We start from the raw sequence: 21441 nt of genomic DNA, 5'->3' as shown, positions 1-21441 counted from the left end.
ACCCTTTTTTCTACTTGTTCTCATATGTTTTCAGGTCTTTTCCTAGGTGATCATTTTATTCACTGTTTTGAGTGTTTATATTTTCATTGCTTTGAAAAAATATGCAGTCATTGAAATAATATGGGCATATGAGAAGAATTTTGAAGAGCTATTAATTATGTATTGACTTTACCTTTTGAAGCATTCTTTTTATAAACATTTAAATTTGTTGCTTTAGCATTTTAATTGTGCATGTATTGTAACAATTTACTATAGGTTTGAGCTATTAAACTGAAGAGCAGTGATTAGACATGACTACTATTTACATTGTCATGGGGAAAAAGTTTTTTTTCCTGTCATGCAGGTTTTGGGCCAGCGACATCAGACAATGGCTTTGAGTGTAACAAGTGTGGAAGATTATACAAGGCACGATGCACACTTAACAGACATATACGTTATGAGTGTGGATTTTCCAGAAACCAGTTCAGCTGTCCATTTTGTGGCAAGCGGTTCAGTCGCCCTGATAACTATCGCACTCATCTTCTTCTCCTACATCCTTCTGAGCCACTCAATGTGGAATTCACTATTTTTGATGCCTGAAGCACTGTTTTTAATGGAAGGTGATCCAGTATAAATATATTTTTCAACTGTCATCTAAGCACTGTGATGTGCAGAAAACTTGTTAGATTTGCTACTTTTTTTTGTTTGTTTAAACTCAAATATAATGTTTGTTGTCAGTGCATGAAACATTTGTTGATCTGTACAAGAAACAAACTACTGAATAAGGACACAAAAAGTTGTATGTTATGTGGCACACTGGAATTCCACATGTTCTCCTTAAAGAGACAAGCACAAGTGAATGCTTTACAGTGCCATTCATGTAGGTAGTTCATTTTATTTATAATTATTGTATTAATTTCAGCATTGCATTTTATTTCTGCATTATGTGCTAGTACTTAGTTAAAACCAGTGTGGGGAGTAAATGTTTCTTTCAGAGGGAAATGGTTCTGCGCTGATACACAAGATAATAATTTCCTTTATCGTTCCTGATCAGGAAATATATGAGTTAGTATGAGACAAAGAGTAAAGAAATTCTATAGTAAGTTCAGTTCATATTATGGGAGATAGAAAAAGGTGCAGTTAGATAGATAAATACAATTAGGGATTGAATTGTATGCTGATGATGTGAATATGAAAGCAACATTTTTATGTGACTTTTTGAGCCTTTAAAAACTTCTATATGTACACAGGTCATAACGCATTTGTATTGAGCTCTGAATAATGATGTGCACCACACTATTAGTTTACACAAAATATTTATTCAGATTACAGTGATGACAGGGTGTCAATAGATACAGGCATTGAAAGTAGTGTCAATCTTTTGCATTTCCATTCTGGTGTACCTATTATTTCACACCTGACATGAGCTTTCTTTCTCTCTAGTTTCTTGTAAATGATTTGCAACTTTCTGTCTGCCAGCATCACTTTTATGAGAGGCAATCCAAAATTTTGGTAGTGAGATTTTACGGAATTTTCTCTTGCTTTCTCACCACTATTTTCACCCATTACTTTATTAAATACTGTGTATAAAAAAAAGAATTTAATTATCATGCTGTAGCAGGTGTAATTAATTACAACAGTAACAAATATTGATACCAATTCAGTGTTTTCAATCAGAAGTTCCTTCATCCAACAATGTAGATGGGAGAGATGGAATAAATTATACACTGGTTGTATTTCAGAGGTTTTTAAAAGGTTATGGAAAGTCTGCTGACCAAGTGAATTGTTTATTATATGTGTCAATAGTTTTATTGATTCATTTCTGCATTATTTAAGTGATCAAGATGTTATGCTATTTCAGGCATTGGAATATATTTAATTATTTGAGCTTGCAAATAATTTACAGGACATCACATTCAGTAACATTCCTCAAAAACAACCTTGCCAACATATGAATGGGCCCCCATATAGCTAAGGTTTTATCAAATACGCTACTGGTGTTTTGCTGGGAAGCTCTTACAGATTCTCCACACTGTTCTGGTCTCTCCCCATTCAATTTCCATATTTTTGGAGCCTGGACAAAAGATGTTCACAGCCATCAATTTGCGTAGGATGAAGAGATATGAGCTTGGGTCCATTCATGGTTCGATAGACTACTGTAAACATTTACCATGAATGCACTAAATGTGTTGTCTCTTAGTGGAATAAATGTGTTAACAGTTATGGTGATTACTTTTGAAATAACAAACAGTTTACTCACTTTTTCTGTCTATTTCATTTTAATTTGACTACCCCTTATACTTATAATGGTATAAAAAATAAAAGCACCCAACTTATTCAAGGAGCACTGAGTGGTAGATAGGTACATAAGAACAGTTTTGATGAACATTGTTCAGCTTTCAAACTTGTGTTTTTCTGCAAAGCATTTAGCACATGTTATACAGGCTCTTTAATGTGACTGTTTTAGATGGGAGGTGGTGTTTTAACTATGGATGTGTAAAGATACCAAATAAGGTTGGATCTGTATTGCTTTGTTTATTACACTGTCAACTTCAGCAAGTGATTGCACCATAGCCATTACCGAATGATTTGTGTACTCTACTCTGCTTTGAGTTATGCTTTGCGTGTAGCTTTCTTTTCTTATTTTGAAATGAGTGCAGAGACTAATCCTGGTTTGTCATGCGGTTCAAGCATGACTCTCACAGCACCAGAAGGGATTGGTGATCCCTTTGATCATACGTCAGTTCTGCTGTTATAGAAGCACAGAACAGGGGTGTAGGCTGCCAGCACTGTGAGATGGAGGTGGGGCATGTTCCCCTGCACAACTCTTCTCCCTTCAGGTGATCTAGGTTGTTATTTGTTTACAGTCAAGGCCAACTGTCACATTATAGTGTTCACACTATAGCTACATTCAGCTGTGGGCTGGCTGGTATGTGTTTGTGTTGCTCTTGGAGTGCATTATTTATTTATTTGTTCTTAGACAGTTTACATTGTATGAGTGTTGTTTAATATGTATGTACAACTGTACAATTTAATGAAATGTGAAGGTGGAAACCAGATGTTTTCTTTTGATATGCTGAACAGATGTACGGAGTTAACAATGTCACTGTACACATAACATCATTTGTTCTATTATATAACATTAAGAATCTAAAATACTGTATAATAAAAGTATCTCTGCAGCATTGTTAGCTTTTATGTACTTATAACACAGCATACTATTTGGTACAGACAAAAAGCTGTATAGTTCTTTACAGTTTACAAAAACAAAGACATAATTCTATTTGCCTAGTGCTCTAAGCATATTGACAAGGAATTGTTTAATATATTCCTCAGTTTCAATTTATGTCTCTTCCATGATTTTTACTGTAAATGTTCCTTCACTTTATACCAACATAAGGAGATAAGGCAATCCATCAATTTATTTTGATGATGATCTGGTCTTTTATGATAGTTATGCTTAGCAGCAGACTGTTATAAAATAAGCTTTGTGCATTTATAGGCTCTCTGTCCGTTATTTTAAGGCTTTTGGTGCAAATATAGTAATTATCTTTAGTTCTTGTGCCATGTCCATCGAAGTCCCTAGGCATCTGGTGGCTTGATTTTGAAGTTTTAATATACAATTAATATGAACATCTGCTTCTCCTCCCCTTATAATTGGAATACAGTACATTACATGTGGAAAGAAACGTCCATAATGTAAGTATGGTTTGCATGACCACTGTATAGGATGTTTTCTCCATAAAACAGTGATCTTATCTTTGTGCAGATATTATCAGTATAGTTTTCCCAAGTCAGAACTTTGTTCTCATCTATTCCTAAGAAATTATTACAGTACACTTCTTCTACGTCTCCATCCCCATTGCTAAGATTAAAATCCTCTGTATTGTTAGTTCTGTTTGTTTTAAATTTTTCTTTTATATATAAATAAGTTATTTTATCTGAAATTACTTTTTGCCATTTTTGTTTCTTCGGTGGCTTTCCTTTCCAGGTCATTTGCCAAGTCGCTACAGACTAATAGAATTGTGTTGTCATCAAACATGATCACCTTTTCATTTACAGCAGAAAGTATGTCATTTATGTACAAGATAAATACTAGGGGTCATAGTATCAGACTCTGAGATATTCTGTACTTTACCTCCAGAAATTCAGAGTAGATACTTTTTCCAACATTACTAAAATTGTGTTTTATTCTTAAGGACTTCTATCTGTTTTCAACAAATGTTTTTTATAATATCAGCAGTTTTCCCTCTGATGCCATTGTGGTGCACCTTCTCTAGAATAAGTCTCTGACAGGCACAATCAGAAGCCTGGAAAGATTTAAGTACACACTGGGTACTTTGTTCCAAGCATTCAGGGCCTCAGTTGTGTCTGCTATGGAACACTTCTGTCATTTAGGTTCTCTCCTTACTGAACCCATGCTGTAATTCATTTAAGATGTTTTATTTCTGTATAGAATTTGTCATTCTATTCTTAAAGACTGTTTCTATTATTGTAGACAGAAAAATTGAAGAGAAGAAATGTCAAATGTTCTAAGTGTCATTTTCCAAGTGCCATACATCAAAGTCTCCTTTATTTAGTTGATGCACAGTTTGTGTGGAAGCAGAGTGCATGTAAAGTTGTGTTTGTATCAATCAAATATCTTTTTAATGGAAGGAGATAACTTGGGTTTCAAAAACAAAGAAAAACGTTGGAGAAGTGAACAAACAAGATAGTGTGCATCTGGAAAAGTTATGAAAAGCCACTTCTTCCTCAACAGCACAGGGAGTTCTGTAGTAAACATTGCAACACTTGATCACAATAATGGAGTTGTGTAAGAAACAGAAGTGAATACTAAGAGGTTTTTTCCTTGAACTTAATTTTGTAATTTTCTTGTAAAATAGCTTTTGTTGACTACATTTCTACTAATTAAAACATTACTGCTGTATTTCTGTACTTGTATTGTCACAAATGTAACTCAGTGCCTCAGTATTAATGGAACCTGAAACAAAAACTTTCTTACTTACACTTAGAACAGTCATTTTCCTTGTATAGCACCTACAACATTCTTAATAAATTATTTATTTTATAATTGGTCTACTTACTTTTGCAGTGATGAGTTGAACAGCATAATTCAATAGACTCACAATATTTGCTCAATATCTTGGATGCAAATAAATTGTGTACAAAAATAAACACTTTTCTTTTGGTTTTTCCTGACAAATGTTCGATTTGTCATATTGAACATTTTGTAACGTATTCGATCTTCCCTCTCGTATTTTACATGAATTTGATTGGTTACCTTTTCTATGTCAAACAAAATAAAATATGTTGATATGCTATAAGAGGAAATAATGATGATCCAGACTCTAACTAACAATGCACCACATTAAAAATGTGTGCCTCAGGATGCTATAACTAACAGAGGTACACATATCTAGTGCACTGCAGACCTACCTTGTTGGTCCTGCATCTCTGAAATTCAACAGTACCTGCAGGACAGCTAACAGCACAGTGCACACAGCTTATGAATTCTGAGAACAAATGTGCTATGAAAATGATACTGTGGGGAAATTGTTACACCTGTAATAAACCACAAACAGATACATAAAAGCTTAGTATATTGTCAATGTCCAGTGTCCTCCTATTTCGTAGCTGCCCGCTTCAATGAAAACTCACAGTGTGCTCATGAGCATAACTTTTGCTGCTCGTCCCGACACTAACTGTATTGAGAGAAAATCACTTGCACCAGAATGCACTCTAATATCCTTCACAGTTGAATGCACTCTAATATCCCTTCACAGATTTACTCTGCCACTTAGCTCTTGCTAATACACTGTCAGGATAGTTTAGTTTCTCAACCACAAAATAACAATTCTCTCCCCTCACAACCAATACTCCAGCAGTGATTGTGCGCCACTCTGCCACACTGTGTCTCTACTGCTATGCAGCAGGGCTGCTCGGTTGTTGCTGGAGTACTGGTTATTCTTTCTGTTTTACTATCACTCTTAATATGAGTTGAGAAGATGAGAGTCGCACAAGACTAATTTTAGAGTGCTCTGTTGAATGAACATGTAAAATTCTGCTTTAAAAATCATTTTATTTGTGGTGAGAAACAAACCAGTGATTTCCATTGACACTGGGTGTTGCATGAAAGATATTGTGGACTGACTCCAGAAAACATCTGCTGAAACACCAGAGAAAATACGCCAGATGACTCTTAGGAGAGACACCTGGTATAAATGTAATGCAGCCGATGCTGGGGGTTATGGGATGGCTATGGTATGTGACGATGGTGAGGTGGGATTGAAGGCCGGTGGTGGTCCAGTGAAACTTGGCTAATCAAAAAGAACACTTTATTAACTCAAACATCTGTCCTACGCTAACATTCAGTTGCAATCACACTACCCACAGCATGTGGCAGGGCCGTGTGGCCAACAAGTTGCTGGCTGCAATACTTGCTCCCCAGTTTGCTAACAGTAGTGCCCAGCATGTGGCTTGTGACCTTGTTATGTGAGTCATGCTACAAGCACCTTGCATCAGAAGTGCCCAAAGACAGTCGCTATTCTTGCACCAATGGATGACTGAGCCTCAGGATCTGATGGTGCGTGTTGTGTTGCCCACACTGCCGTGGTGGAACCAGAATGCAACCCACTGCCCTCTGGGCATGAATCATGCTTGTTGATGGAATGGGCATGGAATGGCCCTACTGCACTGTGGTACAAAGTCCAGGAAGTGGACCTAGTGGGACTGAGATCCAACTTGTGACTGCTGCTGGCAGCTCCATGTTGTCCCCTTGGTTGGCATAGCCCAAATGTCCTGTTAGGACTGCTTGGCTGTGAATGAATCTGCCACCAAAATGACAACTATTTACACAGGATAGAACTGCACCTGTTATGCTGGTGTGCTGCTTCTAGTCATGTTTTCAACAGCGCTGGTGGAAACCATCAGTGGAAAAATCCCCTTGCCTTTACTACAAGAACCATGCTTTATCACTGTGCTGGGAATTTTCACTGAGCCATGTCAGGTCCGTCACACAATAAATCAACAGCTCTGTTACTATGATCAGAATGCCAACATCTTGCACTCAATAGCGGCCAGCAGCTGCTACAATACTTTGCCATCATATCCCAACAAATTTGCCCATAAAATAGTTGGCACAACATTACCCCTTCCATGGGAAGACCTGGCCCATTGGGACCCACTTAAGACTGGTCTACAATAGAGATTCCCGAGTACAATGAATATTATGTCATATTTGCAGAATAAATTTTCATTGCAAGAATGCCTGTTGGCTTAACACACAGGTGTCAGAGAGACTGTATTTAAGCTACAAAGCTTACTTCTTCTTACTCCACTAGGCTACTTATTACTACTCCAGTAGTAGTCCAGTAGTTTCTGTGGAATGCACATCATATCACATCACATCATGTCTTTACACTTGTCCATTCAGTTAGTCGTGTGTCCACACAGTGTGGCTTCAGCTGCCGGAGGCTGCAGTCATGTGTGTATGAGTTGCATTTGTGTGTCTGTGCGTGAGTGTGTCTGTTGTCTGTTTTTGAGAAAGGCCTTTTTTTCCAAAAACTTATATTGTTGTGCCTATCTGCGACTCAGCATCTCTGCTATATGGTGAGTAGCAACTTTCCTTTTCATAATGTTGTTACATTCCTTCATGGATTTTCCATTGTTTGAAAAATCATTGTTGCGTGCACCTCCCTGAGCATCTGGCTCTGGCTACACTGCCTCAGAACAACACCCGTTATCATCCAATGGGTTTGATATTACTGCACTTAAATCACCCATGTTGCTATCTGCACACTCATTGCTGCTACCCTAGACACCACAGTTACACATGCTATTGGAGCCAGTACATCTACATCACTCCCCTCAACTTTAACAACATTATCATTCAGTGCATTACTTAAACTCTCAGGAATTTGTATAATGTCACCACTCTCTCTAATTATCTGAATCTTCCCATTCAGAAAACCACCCTACCAGTTGGCAAGTACTGTCCTACCCTTCATATGATTGACAGGTTTAATGACACCAATAGTAGTCCGACATCTTGCAGGACAGGTAAACTAGACACAAACCTGCTCGTCTCCCTTGCAGCTTCCTCCTCCTCTTTCCTCTCTACTTTCTCACTTTCTCTTCTTCCCATCCTTCCAAAATCTTCCTATTCCTTTCCTCCCAAGGCCCGTTTTCACTCCACCAATTGTTGAGTTTTCTCTACACCTTCTCTGTACACTCTGGAGTCATGCAATAAGATATTTCAATCTCCCTAGAATGAAGTGCTTCCAGTCTCTTAAACAGCCCCACACTGTCCACCTGTAACCTATCTACTTAAACATCTTAAATTTCTAATACATCATTTGTGATAGAGCCCTGTGGTATTGAAAACCCTGCTACCAGTGCTACTGACTAGACTCTGATGTCATGAGAACTACATTCCACAAGTACAACAAAATAGCAAAACAAAATCATATTACGAGAACACTTAACTGTGAGACTATCCTAACACTTCTTATTGTAACTTAACTACTCTTGCCTGAATAGCTACCCATAATTATTGTTACACAGCAGAAAAATAACTGATTTAGCTTCACCTTATGAACCACAGCACATGTTTCCTAAACTGTATCCCTAGACAAAGAGCCTCACCCCATGTTTGTGATAAGACATACTGACCACACCAACCAAGTGAAAACTAACATTTATGTTTACAGATCCTCACAGCCTGTCACATACTAAACTTCATTAGTACACCTTAATCTTTCGGAAAAATGGACTGATTTCTCGTGACACTTACAATCAAACAAGAACAGAAACAAAAATACTGCACTCACCCCACCATAATTTGTTGAAACTACAACCCTATAGTAGTAAAGTCATCCTCTTCATCCACAGATGGTGGCTGTAGGCATTGTCAGTCCTGATGTCACCAAATGAGGTGGTGATGGGATCAAAGATCCCACTTCTGACACCCAGCTGTAGCCAACCACATGGGTAGTGGGCTGGCTGTAGTGCAGGTGGCTGCTTGTTGAGAGTTGAGGTGTGTTTGTAGGCCATTGGTGGGCCAGTGAAACTCGGCTATTAAAAATAAAGCTTTGTTGACTCAAAACTCTATTCTATGCCAGTGTGGAGTAATGACCACATCCCCCAAAGCACATGGTGGGGCCATGTGGCCAGTGATGTCTTATAGCTGCGCAGGCAGTTTTACGAAACCAAGACAGACCCATCTCACAATAAATCAACAGCTCTGTTACTGCTATTGGATTGCTAACACTTTACATTTGCCAGTGACTGCTGCAATACTTCACAACTATATTCTGACAAATTTGCCATAGTAATGGCACATCAGTAGTGTACACTCTCCTTGAAATTTATTGACTGATTTAATTTTATTAGTAATTTACTGGACATTCTGGAATGTTGTTTTGTATTATTTTACTTCTCTGGTACTCTCATGTGGGTGTTTAGCCATCAAATGTGTACACTGAGTGTTGCTTTACACTAAAAATGGGACTTCATGTTCACTTACAAATAAACTGTTTTCATTGATGAGGCTGTTCAGTTTGAACCAGGAAAAATGATTCAAATGTAGTCTATGTTTAGCGTACTGTAATTCAAATAGAGTGAATTAATTCATTCACACATTGTGTTTAATAAATCCAATCATGAAGGAGAGCCTTTTGGGATAAGGAACGAATCTATACATTAATTGGTGGGGACAGCCATTATAAACCAAATCTGTAAAATATGTTGATAACTAATTGGGACTAGTTCTAATGTGCACTTGTTGATAATAATGTGAAATACTTCTAGCTTACTTTATAACCCCTTCTCCCCTCCCCCCCCCTCCACACCCACCCACCCACCCACCCACCCACCCACCCACACACACACACACACACACACACACACACACAAAAATATATATATATATATATAGACACACACACACACACACACACACACACACACACACACACACACACACACACACCTCTTCCACTTTCAAAAGACATCCCCTATCTCCCCCATTGGGAGCACAGTTAAGATACAGAGCTCAATGTTTCATTTATGTACCTACATACTACTCTGTGCCTTCTGTAGACAGTTGCTACTTATATAAAAACTTGAGACAAAATCAAAAATATTGAAGCAAATAGTTTTTGTGTAGATCAGATCCTTGAAGCATGTGCTTGAGTTGCTACTGCAATATACTTCTATAGTAATTGTAACAATCTACAGATCCCCTCAAGGTAACTTTCAACTATTCCTGAAAAATCTTGAGGCATCATTGAGCTACCTGCCAGACAAAAAGAAGCAGTTAGTGGTTAAGGTAGATTTCTTAAAAGATATGGATAGGAAAAATGAGCTAGAATATTTGTTTGGTTGTTTCAATCTAGCATCTGTTGTAAATTTTCCAACTCATGTGCAGCAGGGTAGTAGGTCACTTATTGATAATATTTTCATAGACACTGCTCAGACAGAAACAATTAATGTGTGCCCAATTGTTAATGGGCTATCTAATTGTGATGCACAGTTAATGGAAACAACACATATAGCACCTTACAGGATTCAGGCAGGTTCATACAAGGCAGGGAGGCTTATTGAAGCAAACAGGATACAGAGCTTTTAAGTGCAGCATAGAAGAGGTAGAATGGGATGAAGTGTACACAGAATATGATGCTGATGCCAAATTCAATTTATTCTACCGTAAATTTGTTTCAATATTTGAGAGTTGCTTTCCTGAAACATTATCCAAAAAAGCCATTACAAAGTGAAGTAAGCCATGGGTTACTAAAGGAATTAAGATCTCGTTTAAGAGGGAAGAATATGGACAGGCCAGAATAAATCAGGATCCACCGTTACTTGCTTACTACAAAAGATACTGTAATATTTTAAGGAAAGTCATTAAGAAGTCGAGAAGCTTATGTGTTCTGACAAAAATTAATAATGTGGATAATAAGATTAAAACTATACAGAATATTGTCAAACGGGAGACGGCGCAACCTGACAGTGCACAGCATACCATAGCAATAAAGCTAAATGATGATGTTGTAAGTGACAATCCACAAGTTGCAAGTACTTTTAACAATCACTTTCTGAATGTAGCAGCAAGAATAGGGTTAAAGGGTTCAGTTGAAGAAGCAAAAAAATATGTTAAAAATGTCATTCCCCAGGACTGTAGGCCTTTAGAAATAGCACCAACATTCCCCACTTAAATTAATGGAATTGTAAATATACTGAAAAACAAGAGCTCATGTGATGGTGATGGAGTCTCTAACAGAATTTTGAAGTGTTGTTCTAATTTAATAAGCAGAGTCCTTAGTGATATATGTAGTGCATCGCTGGCACAGGGAATTTTTCCAGACAGATTGACGTACGCAATTGTCAAATCTCTTCATAAGAAAGGGGACAAGAGTGACTTGAATAAGTATAGACCAATCTCATTGCTGACTTCATTTTCTAAAATATTCGAAAAAGTTATGTATTCAAGAGTAATCTCACATTTAAGTGAAAATAATTTACTCAGCGTGTCACAGTTCAGATTCCGGAAGGGTTACTCGATTGAGCATGCTATCTACGTATTTACCCATCAAATAGTACAAGCCCTAAATAATAAATTATTGCCAGTTGGTGTTTTTGTCATCTCTCCAAGGCATTTGACTGTGTGGGTCATGTCACACTCTTATAGAAACCCATGTTTTATGGAATTGAAGAGTATACACACAGCTGGTTTGAATCATACTTAATGAACAGAAAGCAATAAGTTGTGCTGAATAGCACAAATAATGTTGGGAGGGTGGTAAATTCTAGTGAATGGGGAGTTATCACAAAAAGAGTCCCACAGGGTTCAATTTTAGGTCCACTGCTGTTCCTTATTCATGTGAATGACCTCCCACTTAATGTTCAGCAAGCAGAACTAGTACTTTTTGCAAATGACATGAGTGTTATAATAAATCCCATTCCAGAAAAAGCAGCTGAAGTTTTGTTAAGGATGTCTTTCAAAGAATTATTAAGTGGTTGTCAGAAAATGGACTCTCCCTTAATTTTGGAAAAACTCAATATATCCAGTTCTGTACACCAAATAGATTCATACCGACAATTGATGTAGCATATGAACAGTGCTCAGTTAACAGGGTAGATTTCTTCAAATTTTTGGGTGTTCACACTGATGAGAACTTGAATTGGAAGGAGCATATTACTGAACTTCTCAAACAACTAAGTTCAGCTTCTTTTGCTCTTCATATAATCACTAGTCTCGGTAATAAACAGATCAACCTCCTAACATACTTAGCATATTTCCACTCAATAATGTCTTATGGAATAGTTTTCTGAGGTAAATCACCACTTAGACATAAAGTATTGATTGCACAAAAGAGAGCAGGGAGAATAATTAGTGGTGTTCATCCAAGGACGTTATGTAGGCACCTTTTCAAGAAGTTAGGTATTTTAACTGCACCATCAGAGTATGTATATTCGCTAATGAAATTCATTACAAATAATCCATCTCAATTCGCAAAGAACAGTGATGTTCATAGGTACAATACTAGAGGGAAAGATGACTTTTCCCATCCATTATTGAAGCTGTCAGTTGCTCAAAAAGGAGTACATTATTCAGCAATGAAAATTTTGATCGTTTGCCCAACAACATAAAGTGTCTGGCAGGTAGCAGATCAAGTTTTAAATCTAGCTTAAAATCATTTCTTTTGGATAACTCCTTCTACTCCATGTATGAGTTTCTGTTTGAGAAATGGCAAAAAATAAATAAAATTTGTACCTCTAAATATAGTTGCATGTGCAGAACTAAAAATTCCAGTAGTATTAATATTAGTACAATTCATATATATATATATATATATATATATATATATATATATATATATATATATATATATATAATGGAAGGAAACATTCCACGTGGGAAAAATTATATATAAAAACAAAGATGAGGTGACTTACCGAACAAAAGCGCTGGCAGGTCGATATATATGTATTTTTCCCGCGTGGTATGTTTCCCTCTATTATATATATATATATATATATATATATATATATATATATATATATATATAATAGAGGGAAACATACCACGCGGGAAAAATATATTTAAAAACAAAGATGATGTGACTTACCATACGAAAGCGCTGGCAGGTCGATAGAAACAAAAACACACACATACATACACACAAAATTCAAGCTTTCGCAACAAACTGTTGCCTCATCATATATATTAGAAGGAAACATTGCACGTGGGAAAAATTATATATAAAAAACAAAGATGAGGTGACTTACCGAACGAAAGCGCTGGCAGGTCGATAGACACACAAACAAACACAAACATACACACAAAATTCAAGCTTTCGCAACAAACTGTTGTCTCATCAGGAAAGAGGGAAGGAGAGGTGAAGACGAAAGGAAGTGGGTTTTAAGGGAGAGGGTAAGGAGTCATTCCAATCCCGGGAGCGGAAAGACTTACCTTAGGGGGAAAAAAGGACGGGTATACACTCGCACACACGCACATATCCATCCACACATATACAGACACAAGCAGACATATTTAAAGACAAAGAGTTTGGGCAGAGATGTCAGTCCAGGCAGAAGTGCAGAGGCAAAGATGATGTTGAATGACAGGTGAGGTGTGAGTGGCGGCAACTTGAAATTAGCGGAGATTGAGGCCTGGCGGATGACGAGAAGAGAGGATATACTGAAGGGCAAGTTCCCATCTCCGAAGTTCGGATGTGTTAGTGTTGGTGGGAAGTATCCAGATAATCCGGACAGTGTAACACTGTGCCAAGATGTGCTGGCTGTGCACCAAGGCATGTTTAGCCACAGGGTGATCCTCATTACCAACAAACACTGTCTGCCTGTGTCCATTCATGCGAATGGACAGTTTGTTGCTGGTCATTCCCACATAGAATGCATCACAGTGTAGGCAGGTCAGTTGGTAAATCACGTGGGTGCTTTCACACGTGGCTCTGCCTTTGATCGTGTACACCTTCCGGGTTACAGGACTGGAGTAGGTGGTGGTGGGAGTGTGCATGGGACAGGTTTTGCATCGGGGGCGGTTACAAGGATAGGGGCTGGAGGGTAGGGAAGATGGTTTGGGGATTTCATAGGGATGAACTAACAGGTTACGAAGGTTAGGTGGACGGCGGAAAGACACTCTTGGCGGAGTGGGGAGGATTTCATGAAGGATGGATCTCATTTCAGGGCAGGATTTGAGGAAGTCGTATCCCTGCTGGAGAGCCACATTCAGAGTCTGGTCCAGTCCCGGAAAGTATCCTGTCACAAGTGGTGCACTTTTGTGGTTCTTCTGTGGGGGATTCCGGGTTTGAGGGGACGAGGAAGTGGCTCTGGTTATTTGCTTCTGTACCAGGTCGGGAGGGTAGTTGCGGGATGCGAAAGCTGTTTTCAGGTTGTTGGTGTAATGATTCAGGGATTCCGGACTGGAGCAGATTCGTTTGCCACGAAGACCTAGGCTGTAGGGAAGGGACCGTTTGATGTGGAATGGGTGGCAGCTGTCATAATGGAGGTACTGTTGCTTGTTGGTGGGCTTGATGTGGACGGACGTGTGAAGTTGGCCATTGGACAGGTGGAGGTCAACGTCAAGGAAAGTGGCATGGGATTTGGAGTAGGACCAGGTGAATCTGATGGAACCAAAGGAGTTGAGGTTGGAGAGGAAATTCTGGAGTTCTTCTTCACTGTGAGTCCAGATCATGAAGATGTCATCAATAAATCTGTACCAAACTTTGGGTTGGCAGACTTGGGTAACCAAGAAGGCTTCCTCTAAGCGACCCATGAATAGGTTGGCGTACGAGGGGGCCATCCTGGTACCCATGGCTGTTCCCTTTAATTGTTGGTATGTCTGGCCTTCAAAAGTGAAGAAGTTGTGGGTCAGGATGAAGCTGGCTAAGGTAATGAGGAAAGAGGTTTTAGGTAGGGTGGCAGGTGATCGGCGTGAAAGGTGCTTCTAGCAGAATATTGAAATCTTTTGGTGTCTTGATAGGATTACCTTTAAGCAACCTTTGTAATCAGTTAGTGATTCAAGGCATATTTCCTGACATACACAAATATGGTGTAGTGACACCAGTCTACAAAATTGGAGGAAAGCAAACCACATGCAAACACAAATCTTTATCACTCCTTACAGTCTTCTGAAAAGTGTTTCAGGAAGTGGCATATGATAGAGTACCGACTCCTTTATCTGAGCAAAACTTCTTAATGCCTCTCATTTTGGCTTTTGTTAAGGATTCTCCACAGAGAAAACAAATAAAGTACTAATAAAAAAACAAATAAAGTACTAGCCGAGCTAAACAAGAAAAATTATACTGTTGTTTTACTATGTGACCTTGGCAACATGTTGACTGTGTGGGTCACAAAATTCTACATGGTAAACTGAAGTGTTATGAGATTGAAGACATCCCTTTTACATGCATGGAATCTTATTTTCACAACAAAAAACAAAGAGTCTCGTGAACATATTGTGTCTGTATGGGCAGACAAACTGAATAAGCAGTAGCCAGCTTTATTGAATCTATTTAATAGTAACTTGGGATGAACAGTTATAAGGTTATATGCAATACAATGCCCAGAACAGCAGAATTATTATAGGATAAATCCCAATCCAGTTAAGAAGGTTCCAAGAAAGTCCAAATTTGTAGCAAATGCTCAAATACAAGTTTAACAGAAACCAACCAAAGAAAGGTTCAGGAAGGATACAAAGACAATAACATTGATCAGAATACTGGTTCCTTTTGAAGATAGCTATTATAATGTTTGACAGTCAACATGGCAGCAACTGTATTGAGCCAAACAAGCCCTTTTATTTGTGAATCGTTGTCACAGGTACTGCTTATAAAACATGCTGTAATGGAGTGTACAGTCATTTTCTGAGTCTTATGTTTCTTATGCTGTTGGTGGTAAGCCAGTCACAGGCTGTGTCCCCATCTTGCAGTCCAGGAAAGGTAATGCTCATTCTGTTTTGAGATGTAAATAGGCTTTTATAGGAATATTATTTGAAATAGCACATAGCAGTGAACGACATATGTTACAGAAGTGATTTAATGTTTGAACCAAATAACAAGGTTTCTTGTCAAAAGATATTTTGTTTTTACTGAACAGCTAAAGTCCACAAAGTAAAAAAAGACTTCTAGCACCAAGTTTCATTGTGCTGAAACATTATGTGTATCCTCTATGCTCCCACCTGATTATTATCTGCTGAATGTTATGAAACATGTGTTATGAGATCAGAAATTTGCCCCAGACTATATAATATATGACAGTCGGAGGTCAAATATTGTGCATTGGTAAACATTGTACCAGTTTCTACCCAGTGATGCAACAAGGACAGATTGAGAAACAAAAGGAGGAGAGAGGAGGAAAAACAAAAAGTGGATTGAGTAAAATCTCCTCATATCACCATACTCAGGGCACAGTGCACTTAAATTACTGTGGCTGTCCACCACAGTAAAAGAGTGTTTCACTAAATCATAAATTTGTGGAGAATATTTAATTTGTATCTGTCACGGTAATGTAAATTCTGGCAAAAATTAGGAAGGGTAGCTGTTGATCTGTAAATGACTGATAGCCAGCATATAGGCACACTTAAAAGATTATAAAATCACATTAGCTAGTGAGAATTTTGGTCTTTTTAGGTACGAATTCCACCTCTCTCCCCCTTCCCCCCCCCCCCCCCCCCCCCCCTATTACAGGGAAGGATGGGAAGATATAAATTGTCTGCTGTGGTGATGGAAAAGTGTGGTTTAATTCTGGTAAGGTCAAAAAAATAGGTAACTGACGTCCTGCTGAAGAATGTTGTGGAATTTTTCTGGGCGAGGATAATGCTGGATGAAAAAGGTAATATTGTTTGGTCACTAGTTAATAGTGACAACAGGAAATCTTTTTGTGCCTATTTAGGTAACATACAGTCCATTTGTAAAGACTCTGGCAACTGTTAACTGTATATTAGGGTAACTTGTGCTTCCCAATGCAGTTACAATGCTCATGATTTCTAGTACTTTGCAAGGGAGACTATTTGACATTTGTGATAATGGAGGTGTTGTTGGTGTAGGGTGCTTTTAATATGGGCAGATGTTATTGAGACATCAGAGAAATGGATCTTAATAATCAGGAGAGCAGCTTGTCAAGCAGAGAAGGGCCAAGTGAATAGTAATTGTTGAAGTTATGGAACAAAGAGTAGAGGAATTACATGCCATGGATCTAGCTCATGAAGATGCATGATGTTCAGGTTTAAGTTTTTGAGTGATTGAAAGCAGCCATATACAATAATCTGTATCTGTTTGAAAACTAACCAATTGCCTACTTCCATGAATGGGCACAACTTAACGGTAGCTAATCTCAACCACACATTTGCTGAACATACTGTGGCCACAACGGCAGTGACTTAAAAACTGCTCCATTTCACTGTGGCCACAATGGTAGCGACTTAAAAAACTGCTCCATTTCCCATACCATGTGGCCATTTTCATCTTCCCTCCATCCTCTGGTTATGTATGGTGGGAACTGTTCAGACAGTGCATCTCCCACTCTGAATCCCTTTGATCTAGATCTCCTATTAGTCCCCATCACTGCCATATCTTCCCACTCCCTTATCCATTCTGACATTTTCCTGTGGCACAATATTCAATGAGTTTCACTCTCACTCTTCTCCTACTTTGACATTACTGTACTACACTCCTGGAAATTGAAATAAGAACACCGTGAATTCATTGTCCCAGGAAGGGGAAACTTTATTGACACATTCCTGGGGTCAGATACATCACATGATCACACTGACAGAACCACAGGCACATAGACACAGGCAACAGAGCATGCACAACGTCGGCACTAGTACAGTGTATATCCACCTTTCGCAGCAATGCAGGCTGCTATTCTCCCATGGAGACGATCGTAGAGATGCTGGATGTAGTCCTGTGGAACGGCTTGCCGTGCCATTTCCACCTGGCGCCTCAGTTGGACCAGCGTTCGTGCTGGACGTGCAGACCGCGTGAGACGACACTTCATCCAGTCCCAAACATGCTCAATGGGGGACAGATCCGGAGATCTTGCTGGCCAGGGTAGTTGACTTACACCTTCTAGAGCACGTTGGGTGGCACGGGATACATGCGGACGTGCATTGTCCTGTTGGAACAGCAAGTTCCCTTGCCGGTCTAGGAATGGTAGAACGATGGGTTCGATGACGGTTTGGATGTACCGTGCACTATTCAGTGTCCCCTCGACGATCACCAGTGGTGTACGGCCAGTGTAGGAGATTGCTCCCCACACCATGATGCCGGGTGTTGGCCCTGTGTGCCTCGGTCGTATGCAGTCCTGATTGTGGCGCTCACCTGCACGGCGCCAAACACGCATACGACCATCATTGGCACCAAGGCAGAAGCGACTCTCATCACTGAAGACGACACGTCTCCATTCGTCCCTCCATTCACGCCTGTCGCGACACCACTGGAGGCGGGCTGCACGATGTTGGGGCGTGAGCGGAAGACGGCCTAACGGTGTGCGGGACCGTAGCCCAGCTTCATGGAGACGGTTGCGAATGGTCCTCGCCGATACCCCAGGAGCAACAGTGTCCCTAATTTGCTGGGAAGTGGCGGTGCAGGCCCCTACGGCACTGCGTAGGATCCTACGGTCTTGGCGTGCATCCGTGCATCGCTGTGGTCCGGTCCCAGGTCGACGGGCACGTGCACCTTCCGCCGACCACTGGCGACAACATCGATGTACTGTGGAGACCTCACGCCCCACGTGTTGAGCAATTCGGCGGTACGTCCACCCGGCCTCCCGCATGCCCACTATACGCCCTCGCTCAAAGTCCGTCAACTGCACATACGGTTCACGTCCACGCTGTCGCGGCATGCTACCACTGTTAAAGACTGCGATGGAGCTCCGTATGCCACGGCAAACTGGCTGACACTGACGGCGGCAGTGCACAAATGCTGCGCAGCTAGCGCCATTCGACGGCCAACACCGCGGTTCCTGGTGTGTCCGCTGTGCTGTGCGTGTGATCATTGCTTGTACAGCCCTCTCGCAGTGTCCGGAGCAAGTATGGTGGGTCTGACACACCGGTGTCAATGTGTTCTTTTTTCCATTTCCAGGAGTGTATATATACCCCTTTCTCTTTCATTTGTCTCCCCACATCACAGTCTCTCTCTCTCTCTCTCTCTCTCTCTCTCTCTCACACACACACACACACACACACACACACACACACACCTCCCTGTCTCCATCTCACTTTCCCTCCCACTCTCACTTCTCTTCATTCCTTTTAGCCACCAACAATCAGTTTTGTGGCAGCTGACAGAGTTGTTCCATACTATGACTCTAACTGAAAACTTTGGAAGTAACCACACCTATCTGCTGAGGCAATCACTCATATACAGACAGTATGGCTGTGACATTCATTGAAATGTCATACCATTTCAGTGAACCCATCCAGAAGAAAAACCCAAGAACTTTATATTAATGAAGTAAATCTTTTTGCTAATTTGTGATTTAAAACAAAATTGTTGTAAGTGGACTTTATGTAACGCACAAACTGTCATCTCAGCATAGTTAAGAGAGAAGAAGTAATGTACTCACTGTCACTCACATATCAAGTGTTGTAGACTGCTTCTTGAAGGAGAATCCCTGGAAATATGAAACAAGTAAAAATATACATTAACACAGAGAAATAGCTGTCATTGATCTCTGTTGGTAAGTGCCAGACTACAAATCCAAAGATCAGAGGTTTGATACCCAGTAATTTCTGGGAATTTTTCTGTAATTTATTGCCCCTTTTTACCTTTGATGCTGTTTTGTTAATGTTAAAAGTGCTAAGTTGCACATTAAACTGTTCTGTAACTGGCTGGGTCAGTGTATTTGAAGGTCAGAGAAGGCAATGCGTTGTCATTTTAAATAAGTCCTAGCCTAGTAAAGCAGTGTAGCATCTAAACAAACCTTAGAATTGAGAACAGTTTTACCTTATCATAAGTAGCCATATGAGCTGTTACTTCAGGCTAATTAACTATTAACCATCATTAATTGTGGTCTGGTTTAATAACTTGAAAAGTCTTTAGATGGACCTTTCATACTGTTGGCAAGATGATCACTACTTCAGAAAAGGTTTCTGTGCTTACACTGTTAACCTGCTATTTGTCTATCAATGTGTGCTTAAAATATTTCCTTGAGTACACTAACAATTATCAAAGAATAAATGTTATTTGTGGACTGTAAGATTGAAGGTTTATTTACAAGGAATAATTTTAAGTACTGCACTACTAACACTATAGTGAGCAAGTTGTAAAGAAAATCAAAGAGAAATTTGGAAAGGGAATCAAAGTTCGAGGTGAAGAAACAAAAAGTTTGAGGGTTGTCTGTGACATTGTAATTCTGTTAGAGGCAGGACTCGGGAAACAGTTGAATGTCTCAAATATAAGTTATAAGACAGTTATCAACAAAAGTAAAAGGAAGATAATGGAGTATAGTAAAGTTAAGTTAGGTGTTGCTGGAGAAATTAGATTAGGAAATACGACCCTAAAAGCAGTGACATGATTGTTATTTGGGCAGCAAAATTACTGACTTTGTCTGAAGGATATAAAATGCAGACTTGCAGCAAGAAGAAACTTTATTTCAGAAATAGAGAAATTAATTAATATCTAATATGATTTTAAGTGTTAGGAAGGTATCTTCTGAAAGTATTCATCTGGAGGCTAGCCTTGTATGGCAATGAAAGATTAACACTAGGCAATATAGACAAGAAGAGAGTAGAAGCTTTTGAAATGTGGTGCTACAGAAGAATTCAAAGTTTTGATGATAGAGGGAATAACTAATGAAGAAGTACTGAATAGAATTAAGATGAACAGAAATGTATGGCAAAACTTGATTAAAACAAGGGATCAGTTGATAAGACACATCCTGAAGCACCCGGGAGTAGTCAGTTTGATTATGGAGGGAGGTGATGGAAGATAAAATTTTAGGATGAGGCCAAGTCTTGACTTTAGCAAGCAGGTTCAAGTGAATGTTGGCAGCAATAGTTATGCAGAAATGAAGAAGCTTGCACATGATATGTTAGAATGGAGATTCTTTGGACTGAAGACCATAACAACAACAACAGCAGCAGCAACAACAACAACAAAAACAACTGCTACTAATAGGAATTAGGAATCCTCAAATCTTTATAATCAAATAGTTTTTGGAGTGTGTATCTATAAAACTATACTTTTAATGTATTTTACACTTTTTATGGATATGGACTTCCACCCTGATCCCAAGAGTAAAATGTTAACTTCAGTTAGAAATTACATTGTATTGTAAATTGTGGTTCAGCACATCAAAATCAATCTAAAACCGAGTTCACCATTAGTCTCACATACAACCAAAAATAAAGACTAGAGGTATGGCAGAGTGAGTTGTTGACTACTAGAGCTCCAAGATCTTCAAAGAGGCCTCAGTCAAGTGAGAGATTATGCATTTTAC

General features: G+C 39.2%; 1 protein-coding gene across 1 annotated transcript in view; it reads left to right on the top strand.

Moving 5' to 3' along the window:
* Positions 1 to 360: 360 nt before the first annotated feature.
* LOC124789368 (MDS1 and EVI1 complex locus protein EVI1-B-like) overlaps positions 361 to 21441 on the top strand; it is a 28790-nt gene continuing 7709 nt past the window's right edge. Inside the window, exon 1 of the mRNA XM_047256695.1 lies at positions 361 to 599. Within this exon, the coding sequence (XP_047112651.1) occupies positions 368 to 599 (232 nt within the window). The 5' untranslated portion in view covers positions 361 to 367. The remainder of the gene's footprint in view (positions 600 to 21441) is intronic.

This window comes from Schistocerca piceifrons, chromosome 3 (assembly GCF_021461385.2).
Source record: "Schistocerca piceifrons isolate TAMUIC-IGC-003096 chromosome 3, iqSchPice1.1, whole genome shotgun sequence".
In the NCBI taxonomy this organism is placed as follows: domain Eukaryota; kingdom Metazoa; phylum Arthropoda; class Insecta; order Orthoptera; family Acrididae; genus Schistocerca; species Schistocerca piceifrons.
Note: the sequence above shows the minus strand (reverse complement) of the source record. Positions and strands in the feature narration are given on the sequence as shown.